Raw genomic sequence first — 18,590 nt, 5'->3', positions numbered from 1 at the left:
CGGACCACGCTGTGGTCATTACCAGAGTACTACAGCACTGAAAATTTCTGTCTGATCAACGTAATGGAGACCTTAAAATTGTCCTCTTTTAACATCTTGGGGGAAATTTGTGAGCCGCATACCTGGGCCAGACCGATAGCCATTGTTTGCCCAGGTGGGAGGTGACGCTCCTGAGCCAGATGCCCCAATTGATCATTGTAAAAGCATCTGCGTTTAGTCCACACTATGGTATTCACACTGTGGCGTCTTCTACTTGTGGTGCTGGCGACCCTGAAGGTCTGTGCCGGCTGGATCACAATCTGGGATCAAGCCTGGGTAGCCCCATTTTTTCCAGGTGGCTTGTCTACCCCCTAGTTTGAGGGTCAGATCCAGCAGCGAGTGGACATCGTTCAGTAGCATTTCATCACAAAGGCTCTTGTTTATTCCTGACAGGACTGTATCAGTAGCGAGCTTCTCCACAATGCACTCGAAAGTATCTCCACGGATCCAGCTTTGAATCAAGTCCACTAAGACCTGAATCTGTCCTTGCACAGGGAGATCCGGATCAATATGCCACAGCTGAAACTGGCACACCTTGACCACCAGGCTCAGAGCCGTGCGGAGAAGGATCTGTTGCTTCAGGTAGTCGTAATCATCAAGCCTTTTGGGAGGGAGATTCTGTATGGCTTGGAGGGCTTCTCCGGTTAACAATGGGGCTAAAATAGCTGTCCAGGCTCTCCTGTCCCAGTGTATCAATGTTGGCATACGTTCAAAACAGAATAGGAAAAATTCAGGGTCTTCTGATGGTGCCATCTTCGGAAGCCTCGTCTTGCTCTGGGTTTTGCTGTATTTTTTGGGGATCCATTGGTGCAAAGGCCCCACTTCTGGTACCATGTAACGTGTGAGTCCCTAACTTGCACCCCAAAACACGAGGCCAAGCTTCAGTACTTTAGCAAAACCAACTTTATTCAGCTTGAAACAGGAACAGCACGTTTATGTATTGTAACGAGATCTACCTCTCCTATACACAGACAGAGCAATCAGGCAGGGTCGTGGTCATGTTAGTGACCAAATAATACTGTTCGCTGCATTTACAATGTTCCTTGCATTACCACTGACGGCAGGTGCTCGTACTGCGACCACGATCTATTAGGATTTGTTTTCGCGGTGAGCTGCTCCAGCGCTGGGAGTCTGTGGTTGCCACAGCAACCGAGAGGTTCTCTTTCATAGACGTGGCGTGTCATCCCATTGGGGGAGCCCCAAAAGAAATCTTATAATATACAGTATAATAACTGCAACTGGAACATCTGTGTTGATCTAAAAGCAGTGGTACTGCTTCTAGACAGGCGACTCAGATACACCAAGTCTCGTTATTTTATGTGTGACAGCTGTGCTAAAGAGTTTCATTATAATTAAAAAATGGGGTGCTCTGTAAGCATTTGGTAGGAGAGTAGAAAAGTGTGGCACATAAACTTCTTGTTCACCAAACAAAGATATTCTTGCCTCGACTTCATATAAATATTCGGTCTGATTAAAAATTACATGAAAGTGAAGAACAAGAAGGGTGAAGGAATTCAATATCTAAGACAGATGTTTTCCTTAATAACTGATGCCAAGATTGCTATGTTGGTCCATAAATTAGAAACGTCATCAATGACAAGCAGTTTGAAGTTCTTGTTGTGGGGCTGGAGGAGATCATATGGAAGATATTCAGGGATGTTGTTGAGAAATCTCTTGCCACCTACAGTGCACTAAACTGCAGTATGTCCTAGTGGCTGGCAACAGGCTACAAGCAACATGGCTCTGAAGATTCATTTTCTGCATTCACACTTAGACTTCTTCCCTCCTAATCTTGGTGCAGTTGGTGATGAAGATGATGAAAAGTTTCACCATGACATTCAATAATAAAAAAAGAGTATCAAGGAATCTATCAGTGCTATACGACTGTTGTTGGATGATGAAATAAGAAGCATCGGATACGGAGTACAAACCAAAACCAGCAGCTAAACATTTTTAGCTCATCTGAAAAGATGCAATGTGTCAGCATCATTAAGCCATTAAACACTCTAAATACAGTAAAAGTATTTCTCTAAACTCTATATGTTATATGTTAAATATAATTTTACCACCAATTTTCACCATTAGCTGCGCTAGTATGTAAAACGTCAAAACTGATAATTTCTGGCTGCAGCAAGGAACAAAAACATCCTGACCTCAGGCCCCATTAACTTAGAAGGACATGAAAATCAACTAAGTGCTTCTGTAATTAACTGTTGTGGCAAAGGCGCTATATAGGCATTGACCCGACACAAACTGACAATGGAGGCATATGTAAAATAAAACAAAAAGAACTTTTATTTCTCTTCAGCCGTGGGGCACGTCTTCCCCGTGTCCCACAAGCCCAATACAGTCACAAAAACATACAAAGTAAATCACCCCAAACCACACTCCTCATCATCATCATCATCATCATCATCATCATCATCATCATCATCATCATCATCATCATCATCATCATCATCAAGGCAGCTTCGTCATCCTCCTCCCAACTCTGGCGCCTAGAGTAGTTGCTTCAGGCTCCTTTTATAGCACCCCGGGAAGTGCTGCAGGTGCTTGTTGACCTACTTCTGGCTGCACCTCTGGGTGTGGCTGCGTTCCCACCAGATGGGCTCGTTAGGCCATGCAGCTCCCCCTGGCAGTGGCCATGGAGCCCAACAGGAATGAGCTCCAGTGTTCCAAACTATTGGCCCCGATGCAACCCAGGGGGGCTGCCAACAAATGTTCCGGGGGACGTAGTGTGCATACCATGACTGCTCCCCCGGATCCAGTGTCAAAGGGGCGTCCCGACCGGGCATGGGTCCCGGCCATCTGCGACACTGTATATTTAAGAAATTCCAGGGGGCTCCGCCCCCTGCTTGCTTTGCTTGCCCACCCCCGGGTTTGGTTTACCGAATATACAATTTAAAGAGATTGTTATTTTCACGTGAATTGTTACATATGCATTATTTTCACTTTTACTTTAAAACTTTAGTAAAAACAATACTTGTCCTTTATTTCCGGCCCCGGGCATGGTTAACTCTTTCTCACGGTGGGGGGGGGGTGTGGGGGCTGAACACATGCTCAGGAGATGCCGTCGGATAATCTGCTGCCTTTCTGCTGCTGCTACTGGCGAGCTGGGGGTTCTTTTTGTCGCGCTGCACGTCGATCATTCAAAAGCCTGTACTGCAGCTGTCCTTTTGCCACTTTGCGTCTCTGCCACTCACATTGTGAAAGGGGTGGTGGGGGGGCTGAACGCACACTAAAGGAAAGCAGTCGGATCATCTGCTGGCTTCCTGTTGCTGCTGCTGCTGCTGGCAAGCTGCATGTTCTGCTTGTCGCTTGTCATTGTTTTAAGAGCTGGGAGCACATGATGTTTGTCTGTCAAAGGCATTCCAACAACTGCTTGGTTAGATGACCTTGAACTTGTTTTAAATGTGGTCTCACTGCCTTGTCTTGCGTAACGTTAAAGTGTCTCTCGCAGGACATCAAATTGTCTTTGCATGACGTTAAAGTGTCTCATGTGCGGACATTAAATTGTCTTCCGAGAAGACCATGTCTCATCTCTCTCCCAGGATATTTTCTATAATAGAGAGATAATCAACAGCTGTAATTCAGTCATTGCTTTCCCTTTACTGCATGGCTCCATGCGTGTGAAGTAAAGGCTTCTTCTTTCATGCTGAGGACAGCTCTGTGAATTTATCTTTGACAGGTACAGTCAGTCTGAAATTATACTTGTCTTCAGCTTAAAGCTACAGTGTCCTCCATATATATACAGTCAAAGTAAAAAATATGTGAACCTTTTGAAATTATCTGGTTTACTGCATGAATTGGTCATAAAAAGTGATCTGATCTTCATCTAAGTCACAGGTATTGATATACAAAATGAGCTTAAGCCAATGACACACAAAAAATGTACTCTTTCATGTCTTTATTTTACAAACGCATTCAACGTTCACAGTGGTAGTGGAAAAAGTAAGTGAACCTTGGGATTTAATAACTGGTTGACCACCCTCTGACAGCAATGACCTCAACCAGGCACTTCCTGTAACTGCAGATCAGTCCTGCACATCATGCGGGGGGAATTTTAGCCCATTCTTCCCTGCAGAACTGCCTTAACTCTTTCATATTCTTTGGTTGTCTTTTGTGTATGGCTCTCTTCAAGTCATTCCACAGCATCTCAATAGGATTGAGATCTGGGCTCTGATTGGGCCACTCCAAAAGGCGGAGTTTGTTCTTCTGAAGCCATTGTGCTGTGGATTTGCTGTGATGTTTGGGGTCATTGTCCGGTTGCATCATCCCGCCTCTTCTGAGCTTAAGTTGACGGACAGACACCCTCACATTATCCTGAAGAATTTGTTGATAAACTTGTGAATTAATTTTCTCCTTAATGATGGCAAGCTGTCCAGGCCCTGATTCAGCGAAGCAGACTCCACCATACTTTACTGTAGGGCTGATGTTTTGATGTTGATATGCAGTGCCCTTTTTACACAAAATAAAGTTCTGCTTGTTCCTCCAAAATTAGTCAATTTTGATTTCATCACTCCACAAAACATTTTCCCAGTGCCGTTGTGGAGTGTCCCAAGTGCTCTTTCGCAAACTTCAGGCGTTCTGCAATGTTTTTTTTGATAGCAGTGGCTTCCTTCTTGATGTCCTGCCATGGACTCCTTTCTTGTTCAATGTTTTGCGTATAGTTGACTCATGAACAGAGATGTTAGGCAGTTCTAATGACTTCTTCAAGTCCTTTGCTGTCACTCTAGAGTTCTTCTTTACCTCATTGCTGACTTTGCATTGTGCTCTTGGGATCATCTTGGTAGGACGCCCACTTCAAGGCAGAGTAGCCACAATACCAGATTGTCTCCATTTATAAACAACTTGTCTAAAAGTAGACTGATGAATATCTAAAATCTTTGAGATGACTTTGTAACCCTTTCCAGCCTTATGTAGATTACAATTCTCGATCGTAGCTCTTCAGACAGCTCTTTTGTGCGAGGCATGATTCCCATCTGGATATGCTTCTTGTCAAAAGCTCAAACTCAAACTTTATAGTGTTTTTTATCAATCAAAGTAATTCTAGGCCACACCTCTGAACTCGTTTCATTAAATGGACTCCAGGTGTGCTAAATTCTGACTGCCATGAGCTTTTTTAAAAAGTCATTAGCTTAGGGTTTACTTACTTTTTCCAACCTTCAGTTTCACAGTTTGAATGATTTATTCAATATGGTCAAAAATTCTCTGAAAATCTGTGTATCTTTAGTTATAGGAGACTGTGTTTGTTCATTATTGTGACTGCCATGAAGATATGGGAATTAGACATAAATATAGATAATTCCTAGGGGTTCACATACTTTTTCCTTTGACTGTATATATATATATATACTATATATATATATATATATATATATATATATATATATATATATATATACTGTATAGCTATACTAATAAAAGGCAAAGCCCTCACTCACTGACTGACTGACTGACTCACTAACTCATCACTAATTCTCCAACTTCCCGTGTAGGTAGAAGGCTGAAATTTGGCAGGCTCATTCCTTACAGCTTGCTTACAAAAGTTAAGCAGGTTTCATTTAGAAATTCTAAGCGTAATGGTGATAATGGTCGACAACGTCCGCCATGCTAAACTTTCTTATTTATGGCCCCATCTTCACGAAATTTTGTAGGCGGCTTCCCTGCGCTAACCGAAACTGATGTACGTAGCTATTTCGGTGGTATGACACCACTGTCGGCCGCCATATTGAACTTTCCAACAGTCATTGTTACCTATGGGCCCATCGTCAAGAAATTTGGTATGCGGGTTCCCAATGCTAACTGAATCCTACTTACATACATATATACGTCCATAGCCTGCAGCTTGGTTGCCGTGTGAGGTGGCGTTAGGTTCCCCATCCCAACGCCTCCCACATTGTTGGCTGCCTGCCTATATAAGTCCGTCCATCGCTCTGGTCTCTTCATTCCCTTCCTTGCTTCGCCACGGGATTCACGTCTCCCTGCTGTTAACCGCAGCTTTTTTATTTAATCCACGGCTTCTCCGCTGTTTTATTGTTCGTTTATTACAATTATAGTTAAAGTATAGGTATTTTAGACTTAGTTTACATTGTTCAGGTACCCATTTCCTTTATCGTTCCAACCGTACCCCCATTAACATGTCTATCGAGGTGATCACCATCAATCAAAGAACTGTCACTTACCAAGTGGTTTCCATGCCCGGAGATGGCACCTGCCTTTTCCATTCTTTGTGTTACATATTGCACGGCCATATCAGGCTCACTCTTGATATCTGGAGGAACATTGTGTGTTATGTATTGAATGACTGTGACAGGTTCAAGGTGTGGGGACGGTACAGGAGATACTACACAGGGGCACTATAAGAGTGAAATGCTTAAGCCCTTCACCTATGGTTGTGCATGTGAGTTGATGACTGCCGCTGAATTGTTCGGTTGTCGCTTTCAAGTGTACCGAAATGGCCAAATATTTTACACCTTTGGACAACCGCCAATGCCTCTTAAACATCTTAGATTCACAGGTGACAATTTGAGTAGTGGACACTTTGATGTTTATGAATGTTTAAACTCTCAAAAGCTGGATACGAAGTTATCGATGAAACCGGATGTTTGCTTACAACGCTTGACAGATGCTGAATGTCACTTCAACACAACAAGTCCTGCAAATACTAACGTAATTGAAGACTGAGATTTGAGGCAAGAATGCTTTTCACATGGCCAACTGTACGTTGCATGCTCAAGTGTAAGCTCAGTGCACAGCTTGGTCATGTTACAAACGGAGGGCCGAACTGACAATGTGGCATACAAAGAGATCCTTAACAAATAATTATATATATATACAGTATATATATATCCATCCATTATCCAATCCATTATATCCTAACTACAAGGTCACGGGGGTCTGCTGGAGCCAGTCCCAGCCAACACAGGGCACAAGGCAGGAAACAAACCCCAGGCAGGGCGCCAGCCCACCGCATATATTGTGTAGTGATCCCAGAATCCAGACCTAAGAGGGACACACTCCTCTGGTGGTTGTGGACTGTCTGATGGGAGCAGAATGCCTAGAGAAGCTGGCTATTAAAAGCTCCTTCAGGGGTATTGGTGGTACAGATGTAGCACTTACGGTAAACTTTGATTGCATCTCCTGGCTGCCAAAGCCCACTGGTCCAGATGTGTGGCTGCTAGTGAGCATTGTATGTAGACACCAGCTTTGGGTCAGCTCACGAGCTGGGAGATAGAATGGCGTATGGTTTGCCTCTAACCCCAGGTGAATAGTGAGGCAGAAATGTGTGGTGTGTGTGTGCTGACAAAGAAACAAAGCAGCATGGTGTTCATGTCGCCAGATAACAACAAGCTGTGTTATTGAAGTGGTGCCAAAGATGCCAACAGTCCTTTTTCTGGCAATTCAACAGCAATTGGCATAAAGAGGCTAATTCTATTCCTCTGTCTTTGACAATCCCGGGTCATTACACTAGCGGCAGTGATTGGAAGAAGAACAGACTAACTTCCAAGATGGAGGACAGGCTTAGCACTAACGCTGGTGGACCTCTTGATCACATTTACGATGTCTTGCTTCAGGCAAGGCTAACCTGGCACATCCACATAATGACTCGATGTCTGGAGTTTGTGATAAACCTCGAGGTTGTCAGTTTCTGGAGGAGAGGGCAGTGTAATGCCACTGGGTCTGAACCTCTGAGGAACATGCTCCTTAGGTGGTGGCAGGCTGTGTGAGGAGAAAGGAATACCTGGAGAAGCCAACTATAAGTCGACCCTATGAATAACATGAGAAGCAATATTCCAGGTCGTTCTTTTTTTCACCCATTTAGACTATTTTTATCATCATTCACAGGAAAGAAATTGGCGTTCAGAGATTGTGTTTTTAAACTTAGGCTAATTTTTAAACTCCCTCCACTGCATTTTTAACGTTTTCATCCGCCTGACACCCATTCCCCTGCTATTCAGACCTGTATATGTTATTTACCATTGTAGAATCTTTGAGGGGACCCCCTCCCAAATTGTGTGATGGTATATACCCATTGTACAACTCTGAAATATCTCTGAGGGGACTCCAGTCCTCGAACTTTCATGGTATGTACCAAGTCTTTCCGGTGTGTCATTTTGTCTTTTTCGGGCATTGGGTTAATTTGTGAGCCTAAAGAGAAGGGATGCAGATATAGCGCTTAAAGAGTACTTCGATCGGACAAGCTGCTGAAGCCCACCGGATCGAATGCCTGGCTGCCATCAAACCTCGGATAGGACTCTCGACTGGGGTCAGCTCAAAGACAGCCAGGGGAATAGTTTTGACATATGGGTTCCCTCTGATACCTGGTGAGGCGGAGCACCAGAAGGGTGCACGTGCCGCCACTGATCATATGAGCGAAACGGCGCTGAAGAAGTCATAGGTCCTTTATGGGACCACTCATCAGTAATCTGTGTAAAGAGGCTAATTCCCTTCTTCCATCTCCCGCACCCTTATAAAATGATATAGATATGTTTATAGAAAAAAATACTGTTCCCCGTTTGTCTAAAAAGTACAAAGCATTCACATCTTTGAATGATTACTTCTTCAGACGTCCATTTAATTTACATTACTTTTATTATCATTTGTTTTCATTTGCATAAGATCCATGTCGCCGCAGCTATCCATAAGCAGCCAGCGTCGCCACTTCGCTGTCAATAAGTTGACCTTTAGCTCAGAGAGTACATAAACCTATGACGCCCTCACCAGTAATCAATGCCGACGAGGCACAGAGCTCATTTTTCCCCGGCACCTAACGCTCATCAGCCTCCGGTCTCTAGAAGATCCTGTCGCAGTGGAGGGACGGCGGCTGTGCAGAGTGTCGAGCAGTCAGTCATTTTACTGTATAACATACAAGATCGAAGACAGCAGCGCCGCGGCTGTGTCGCTTTATAAGGGCCAAGCGAGCAACACGCCTCCTCGCTCATCAAAAGGGCGGGCCTTAGGCGCTTCTTTGCATTTCCTTGTGCTGAGTCTAGTGGCCAGTTTCTCCGGAGGCCGGTAGCACTTCAGCACACATGAGTTCACCGTACTCGCGTCCTCTCCGAGGGAATGTTCTTCTACCTGCCTGTATCTTGCTGTTGTTTCGCTTGGACCAGTTTCGGGCGGAGGACGGCATGGAGGAGCTGGCCACAGAGAAGGAAGCCGAGGAGAGCCATCGGCAAGACAGTGTTAATCTGCTGACATTCATCTTACTGCTCACATTAACTATTCTGACAATCTGGCTGTTTAAGCACCGACGAGTCCGCTTCCTGCACGAGACCGGCCTGGCAATGATCTATGGTGAGAGATGCGAGTTCCTTTTTATATTCTAGTTATTTTATTTGTTCTCGTCATCCAGTCTTACCAGCCGTTGAATTGCAGGGCTGCGGTTCAGTGCTTTATGTCGCCGTTCGGTGTGAAAAAGAATGCAGCGTCTGTGGAAAGCTGACAGCTTAGACGCCGAGATGTTAAGTAATAAAGCTAACCGGCTGAGTATGTTAAGGAGGGAGAACACGTAATAACCAGTGCACACCGCCGCATTCTGCATTCTGACGGCAGGACAATTTGTCAGCGGCTCGTTCAAATGGCGCTGGCGCATCGTTGTGGTGATAAGATGCTTTGCCGTGTAACTTAACCTGACGCTTTCCATCAGCAGTGGTCTTCTTGACTTGCCGAAGGGTATTCGACTTGTAAAAGGGCAGGATGTATGTAGTCGTGAAAGGAACTGAAAATCTCAAAGCCCAAAGCACCCCCAACCAGATGTTTCATGTTCCTTTGTTTTGTTTCTTCCTGGATGTGCTTGCCGTTGCTTATATATAACAGGTTTGTTTTCATATGCTTAGCACTTGCGATCCTCATTTTTTTACAAAGGGTGTACAGTTCTTTTTTCCATTCAGTTCCCAGACTTTGTCCTATTGGACTGTTGTGACTGCTTGTTTTATTTACAACCAGAATAATCCCCAATCAGGTCTTAATCTGGAAGTTTGGCTTCTGCTCTCAGTCTGCTTAGTTAGCAGTTCAATGAAACCCATATACTCCTTTAAAACACAAGGAGTCTGACTTTGTTTCTTTTTTTATTTTTTTTTTTAGATTTATCTGAAATTTTCATTTTTTTTTCTTCTACCTGCATATTTTTGGTTATGGTACACAGGGAGCCTGGCCCAGGAACAAAAAATCAAGCACTAGTCCTGGACAAGAGAAATGGGCACACACGAAATTGGGTGGGCCTGGAAACAACTGGATGGGGAAGCAATCGGACGATCTGGTGGGCCCCCTTGTAGTTTTGCATGACTTGCTTTAATGACGATTGAATTAAGGTCTGGGGTAGGGCTTCTGAATGTGGTTGGGGGCTGATTTCAGAAGAAACCATGTATCTTTGCCCCGGCACACACCGTTATATTCACTGTACAGGTTACCTGGTGATTTGAACTAGACCTTCATGAATATGGCCTTTGGGTAAAATTTGGTTTATTGTAGATCCACGTGGGTCTTTAGTCTTATGTTTGGCCCTAGAAAAACGAGTCAAAAGCGTTGAATTTTATTTGACAAGATTAAGTTATTACTTGTAACAAAAACCTGTAAATGTCAGCATACAGTAGGAAAGGTGTGCATAATGTCCACCCCTGAAGTGATGCAGATTTAGTACACATTATTGGTATAGTATGTTTTGAAACTGTCGCCAGTGCACAGCCTGATGTTGCAATTGAACAGTAGAAGTGTGTTTATTTGTGCAGTTTTCTTATATATTTTTTTTTTCTGTTGCATGAGAATAAGATGGTAGAATGTTAGTGCTTAACCCGTATGATGGAAGTACCCATTGTGTTACTGTAGACTACAACAGGGCAAGGTTTAGTGACATCCCCACATTTCCCCTGAAACAAACAGTGACAGTGTTTAGGGGGGCTAATGTCTTTCTAGTCCTCCTATTTGTTCACAATCATTTTGCCTTCTTTGACACTTTTTGCACCACGATGAAGCTTCATGAGACCAAATTCATGACTGTTCTGTCATGCACAGCCATATATGCATTTTTATCATTATCATTCATTTTGAGCAATGTTTCGGTTTGTTCTAAAACATTAGTATATCCTAATCCGGAAAAACAGTTGATAATAACTGATGTCATTTAATTATCTATTGGGTGTTTTTTCTCCTCTCTTATTCTACATTCAGAAAAGCCTAGGAGTGTGTTTTTTACATTTATAAGACATTTAGAAATCTATGTTTGGTTTAGCTTTAAGTGCTTAACTCTCTTTTGTTGGTTTTCTATTATCTTGCCCTTCTCTGTGCAGTTTGCTCCCTTCCTTGTATTTTAATAATGCCAATTTTAAAAAAAGCAGAGCAGAGAGCCTGGCAAACACTGAACTATGAAAGGCTGCAACTACTTTAGTATCAAACTCGATAATTAGTACCGTAAATGATGGATTCAACCATAACACCTGGAAAACAGAATGAAAATCAAGCTGAAAATATTGTTAACAAGATAAATATATCATTCCCACATAATTGCTTAGTACATCTCTCTGTTATAATAAAAAAAAAAAATCCCGGGACGAGACGTGACTTTTTTTAAGAGAGATACTTTCACGTCCTGCAAGACGAGACTTCATGCCAAGAGATTTAACCATGCCCGGGGCCGGAAATAAAAGACAAAGAGTAGATGACAAAGTAGAACTTCGTAAGGAATTCAAAAACGTTGCCGCGATGCACATGCAGAGCAGGTTAGAGATAATGACAGTACTAAAATTTGAAAGTCTAAAAAAAAAAAAAAAAATGGTAGTAAAGATCACATTAGTGCAAACAAATGTGAAATAACGGAACAGTGAAAAGAGATCAAATATACTGTTCAGATTTAAACTTTAAGTCGGAGACTTGTAGATCATCTAATTTGTGTTGCCATCAGGGAAAAGTAGTGTTTCTTCCCAATGAAGAGGCGTATCCACCAGAATTAAGATTTGTTGTTTGGTGAAAGTGAAATCCACATACGTGAGTGGCAGATGCGAAGTGGGTGGCGTGTAGCACAGGCTGGGGGGGATGAGGGGTTGGCGAGCGGAGCGACCAGGGGATGAAGCCCCCTAGTTTTACTTTTTTTTTTTTTTTTTTTTTAAATTATCAGACTTAGTTTTGTAATTTCTACATTGGCTCCAAAACACAGAAAATATGGAGATAACGGCTCACTTAATTAAGCCAGGAGTCCAATTAAAAACAAAAGTTGGTTGGGACAAAAACTGCTGCCATAGGGGAACCCCAGGACCGAGTTTGGGAATGACCGCCTTAAGGTGTCAGAACACATAGAAATGTTCATGATTTTTTGCAGCATGATGTTGTTTTATCCGCCAAGTGGCAACAGAATGCTGTCACAGCACTGTAAAGTGTATTACATGTTGCCCCAACTTTGACTTGTATTTGGTCGTTTGTGTATAGAATTTTGAACTTGAAACACATTTGTAGAGCCAAGGAGGTTAATTGTACCAGTTAGAAAATGGGCAAACTTAGACACAGATAAGTGGCCTATGTTCGAACTGCCCGTTCAGAATGTGTTATGTAGAATTTTGATGCATCCAGCACTTTATGTTCTCTATATAAACTTGTGATTTTTAGCAATGAAATATTATATGCTAATATGTACAAAAACACAAATAATCATTATCTCTGTTCTAAGATTTCTAAACTCTTTTGGGACACCCCAACCCCCCCAACGGGACGACACATGGAAAGAGCATCCCGAAGAGCGATCGCTGCATCTGTGGGAGACCACTTCTCTGTTGCCAGGGCAACCACAGGCTCGCCGCAAAAGCAAATCTGAACCGACTGCAGTCGCGCAATAAGTGCCTGTCATTGATTGGTGATGTAAGGAACGTTATAAATGCAGGGTACGGTATTACTTGGCCTCAACCCTGCCTGTTTACTGTGTATAGGAGAGTGGTAGATACCGGTACAATAACTAACCGTGCTGTTCCTATTTCCATCTAAATAAAGCTGGTTTTCCAAAAGTACTGAGACTCAGCCTGGTATTTTTGGGGTGCAAGACAGGGACTCGCCCATCACATGTATTTCAACATCTACAGGATTGATTTTGCTAAAATTCTATATCTCCCAGCATTTTACAATGGAAACAACTGTATTACGTTTCATTCTTTTTGAACGCCCAATTTTTAAATATTACTGTGTCCAAAGACTCAGATTTTGAAAGTATTCAATCATCCCTCGCCCCAATTGACCTAACTGAGAAAGGAACTTGGTTATCAGCTCATGGTGGTATAATAAAGCAAAACAGACAGGCAGGAGAAGCAGGTTTTTAATAAATTTTTATCTTTAAGCATTGTTCAAATAGATATTACCCAGCATCCGCAACTAGGTGCCTCTAGAATTTTGTGAACACTTGGTCCTGTGTGTACCTGTGTGTGTGTCAACTAGGCATGTGCTAGAGAAGAAAACATGAGCTAATTTGTGGAGCAGTTTTGTGAAGTAATTTGTCAATACTCGCACCTGTGTAATCCAACAACGATTCTGCAACTACAGTGTCGAGCACAAAACACTTGCATTATAACCAGGCCAGGGTGTGCATACTCCGTTCACAACTGCATCTGCAGCTGACTGTGCCTGCGTGTAATTGAGCCTAAAATAAGGATTCTTGGCAAAGTTTTTCCCTCTTTAGTTCTTCTCTTTGATTAGCTTTTTTACTGATCTTGTAAAAAAGCTAACGTAGGTATGTGGTGATGCGGTGTCTTTTTTTTTTTTTTTCTTTCACTATTATTATAATTGCTCTCGGGGATCATACACTTGTTATTAGAGTCATGAGGCTACAGTGGGCTGTGCTTGTGTAATGTCCAGGCAGGTGCTATAAGAAGCATTCTTATGCCATCATCTCAAGTTCATAAAACTAAAATACATATTTATGTATTGTCAAACGATACCAATGCAGTGATGTGAGTCAGTGATGCTTCGAGCAAATGCACTTCTGCTTGTTAGAATGATGCAAGAGTGGTGGTTGTGTTATGCATTCTTGATTTTTGAATGGCAAACCTATAGCTGAGGACACTTGGTAAAATCAAAATCTTACTGAATTTGTTTACATCCTGCAGTGCCTATTTCTGTTTTTTTTTTTATTTGTATACTGTAGGTATTGTATTTTACATAACAATATGCTGCCCAGTCTATTCCAGTTTGCACATGGTTGAGTATGCATGTTTTGTGTATATCTTAGACCTGATGCTGTGTTTGCCCACATTTGCCCTGGCAGGTATCATCTCTGTTTCCAAACCATTTTCTTAGGTGACAGGTGCAAGCTGATCATTTTTTGTGTTACTAACATTAAATGTATGCTAGTATCTAGTTTTTGACAGAGAAAAGAGTATATTTTGCATTGCTTTATCTCTGAGTCTTTGCAGTATAAATGATATCAAGCTGTGGAGGGTTAGTTGACCCGACTTTGAACTGTTTTAACTTGATGGTGCTTCTTCAAGATTACAATAGACTTGTCAAGCATGCCTAACATTTGAAGTGGGAATTAAAAATTTTTTTTTTGCTCCTGCCGTAACGCTCCAGTGATTAGAGTTTAAATTCTGTCCACTCTGTCATATTTTCATGCTGTCATACTTTGTGAGTGTGTAGGTGTGTGCCTTGTACTGTGATTCCCATCAATGCCCTATAGAGGTTATATTAGGTTAAATGACGACTTTGGCCCTGGGAAGTGCTTGTGTAATTGGACTAGCACTTTCCCAGGTTTCTCACTACGTCACACCCCAAGTTCACAAAATAAAAGGCCAGAAGATTGATAAAATTAATTTTTTAGGTTTCATTCCTTATACCCACCATTGCAATTTCAAGATTCACAAAATAACAAAGGGAAAAAAAAACATGATAATCGGTAAACCAAGATGTATTTTGACAGTTTATTAGAGCTTGCAAATATACTGTTATCAATTTAAAAGTAAAACCCTGCAGTGGATTTACAGGAGTAAGTCCTTGATTTAGATGGGTAGTGGTCAAGAGCTGCACTTTACAGTAAATGAATGGAAAGATGCATCTTGTTAAAATACTGTATGATTAGAACTTTAATGACAAAGCAGTAGATTTTCCATTATTTTAATATTCATTAAGACTATCATTTATTTACACATTTTGGCAGTTGTTTTTAATCAACTGCTGCATGAAGGTTAACACTGCTGAAGCGGCACCAGGATATGTTTTGAATTCTGAGTTTGCTCACAGTCTGGGCTGATTCTTTTTGTGTCCTTCTGGTTGTAAAGAGAGTCAGAACACAATGAAAAGGTTTGGGGATCTGCCCTGTATATTGTATGGTTTGCTGCAAGCAACTGAGATGAGTGAGTGAGTGAATGAATGAATATTCATAAATGACTGAGTCCCGAAGTAGACTGACTACAGAGCAAAGGCTGTTGACTTTTTATTGCAATGGAAGGGGAAGAGATTTTACATCTAGAGGGAAATGGTCATCTGAGGGTGTGGTTTGGAACCGAAGGAGGGAGGAGACTGGGCCTTACTGCTCCTGAAGGGAAGGAAGAAGAGGCATTAATACACCTGAATACTCCCCAGTGCCTTTGTGTCAGCAGTATTTAGACCCTCCTGCTGCCTCCCATGTGTGCGTGTGTGACACCTTCCACATCCAAAGTTATTTACATTGATTGGAAAATTTGAATTAGTCCATCAGTAACCTGAAACCCCTTTTAGGATTGGTTCCAACCTTGTGCCTGATGATGCTGGCATAGTCTTCAGCCCCTGTGACCCCAATTGAACAAAGTGGATAGAAATAATGCGTAGAAGCTCTATGCTGTCCTCTTTTTGTTAAGGCATTAATGGGTAGAACTAAGATGACATTAGTAGGTTGACCTATTACTCCATGATCCTTCATTTGGACCCACAAGGTTGTGTGAATTAATTATTTTTGCTTATTAGAAGTATATCACAAGTCTAGCATGGAGTCAGTAGGTCTTTTTATATAGTACATTTCATAACCGTGTAGTGTGGCACATTCTCTCGGCATTTTGCAGGATAATAAACTTGCATGAATATGGTAGCTGTTAATCTTCAGTATGTGCTCTCTGGAATAGTATGGTACAGACTGAATGCAAGATTATCATGTGAGAATGCAGTGCAGAAAAAAATGGCTTTTTTAATGCAATTAAATCTGAGACCCAATTACATTAGTTTTAGTATTTATTGTCTAGAATTTGAAATTTTGAAATAATTTACTTTCTGTTGATAACGGGCACAAAAATAAGTTAAAAAAACACAACATGAATTGGACTTTGAGAAGAACAAGTTAAAATTTTGCCTTTTTGAGGCAGGGGACTCATTTCTAGTTCTCACTGCTCTTCCACCTGTAAATTAAGAATAACAGAGTTACACACATTATGCACATAATGGGTTGTGAAACTGAATATGTTCACTGAGTGACATATACTCTTTCCTAAGCTGTTTTCTTCCTTGTTACTGGTGCTGCCAGGACCATGACCTGCAGTTTAAAAATTGGACACATCTCTCCTGCTTCGGTAACTGTATTCCCCAAATGTTCCTTTACCTTTAGTTATTTATATTGTATGTAAAAACACAAGAAGATTATACAGGTTTGGGGTACCAGATGGTGTTCCCCATATAACTGATGAAATAATGCAAAAAATGTGTTGGCAGTTAACCAAGGTAAACGTCTTTGAGATGCAAGTCCAAACAGAGATCAATTAAAGATGGCGGTTATAAGGCAAAGATGCAGAAGAGGTGGCAACCGAAAACTGAAAGTGATGTTAGATCTCATTGTGCTGTCGATCTTCGAATCTGCAGGTAGAAGAAGAGGAGAGGCATTAGGTTCAAAAAAGGTACAGAAACAGGTAGTCCAGGTACTTCACTGACCAGCCCAGAAGAGATTCTTCTAGTCTAGTTTATTCCCAACTACAACAGTGGACTTTGTCTTACATGAGCTTACATCGTCATGTAAACATAAATAAAAAGTTGCAGTCATTAAGCTATATTAGATAAAAGTGAGTGACGTTATTGTAAATATTATATATAATACTTCGAGTGCACGAAAAGCCCTGAAATCTATGGAGCATATTTAGAAAGTAATGACAATGAGAGGTTACCATTAGTAGAATCTTATCTGAAACATATTGTAATTGTCCTAACTCATTTCCCAATTATATAGATGATACAATAACAGAAGTGTTAATACTTAACATTTATGTACCCAGTTCTTCCTAATTGTAAAATTAATCCAACTGCCACTGAAGCATATAAAATATCATCTAGTTAAAGGCCAGATAATAATTGTAAAGAATGTGCTGTGATGAGCATTCTAACTTCACATTAAAGTGTAAGCACTATATAGTACATATTGTGATTTGATTTCATACTGTATCATATCTGGAGCACACCCACAAAGCCAAAGGTTCTAATGTGTATTTAGTAGGTTGTTGGCCTGTTTAATTTTATTTTCTGGAGCTTCTGTAACTAAGCATATCACCACAATATGCACTATGTTTGTAATTGCATGTGATAAATGAAATTTGATTTGATACCACCATGAAGCTCCAGTGCAATACAGAATGGAAGAAACTGGCAGCATCTTTCATTGTCATTTTTCCAAACCAGCACCCAAGCGAGCTCTTAAGGACCCTGACCATGCATCTTTTTACTGAATGTTAGTGATTAAATGTATGTTGATTGTGTATATTCCACAATATAAGTGTTTCCATACATTGCTCATCTTTTCTTTGGCATTGAGTTAAATTTATTTACCTTATTGTCACACTATAATTCAGTCCAGATAAAAATATACAAAATGGTTTATATATATATATGTGTGTATGTATGTATGACAGGCATGAAAAAACACTAATATGCCATTAAAAAATATATATATATATATATATATATATATATATATATATATATATATATATATATATATATATATATATATATATATATATATATATATATATATATATATATATATATATATATATATATATATCATATATATATATATATATATATATATATATATATATATATATATATATATATATATATATATATATATATATATATATATATATATATATATATATATATATATATATATATATATATATATATATATATATATATATATATATATATATATATATATATATATATATATATATATATATATATATATATATATATATATATATATATATATATATATATATATATATATGTATATATATGTATATATATATATGTATATATATATATATAATTTTAATGGCATATTAGTGTTTTTTCATGCCTGTCTGATGCGTATTCAATTCTTTTTGTAGCATTTCCAACCTCTAAGTCCATTAACCTTATTCGCTTTTAGATCATTACTTGAGCAACTGTATAGATGCGTTTTGGGGAAAACCCGAGGTTGACTGGGGCTGTAAAAGTGGCAACAGTGTTGGTGTCGAGTGTTACTTGGGCAATGGTATAGGCATGTTTTGTATAAGTGTCAGGCCTGAGCTTTACCTGGACAACGGTGTCTTCTCCTAGCTTCATAGTGGCGCCTT

At 40.5% G+C, this 18,590-nt stretch overlaps 1 protein-coding gene across 3 annotated transcripts in view; it reads left to right on the top strand.

Moving 5' to 3' along the window:
* The first annotated feature begins 8,716 nt into the window (after positions 1 to 8,716).
* slc9a7 (solute carrier family 9 member 7) overlaps positions 8,717 to 18,590 on the top strand; it is a 184,130-nt gene continuing 174,256 nt past the window's right edge. The window contains exon 1 of one of the 3 annotated variants that reach the window (XM_039744724.1): positions 8,717 to 9,339. In XM_039744724.1, the coding sequence (XP_039600658.1) occupies positions 9,075 to 9,339 (265 nt within the window). In that variant the 5' untranslated portion in view covers positions 8,717 to 9,074. The remainder of the gene's footprint in view (positions 9,340 to 18,590) is intronic. The other 2 variants (XM_039744722.1, XM_039744723.1) reach the window with 2 other exon arrangements.

Source organism: Polypterus senegalus, chromosome 2, assembly GCF_016835505.1.
Source record: "Polypterus senegalus isolate Bchr_013 chromosome 2, ASM1683550v1, whole genome shotgun sequence".
Classification (NCBI taxonomy): domain Eukaryota; kingdom Metazoa; phylum Chordata; class Cladistia; order Polypteriformes; family Polypteridae; genus Polypterus; species Polypterus senegalus.
The sequence above is the reverse complement of the archived record's forward strand: the minus strand, read 5'-3'. Positions and strand labels throughout refer to the sequence as shown.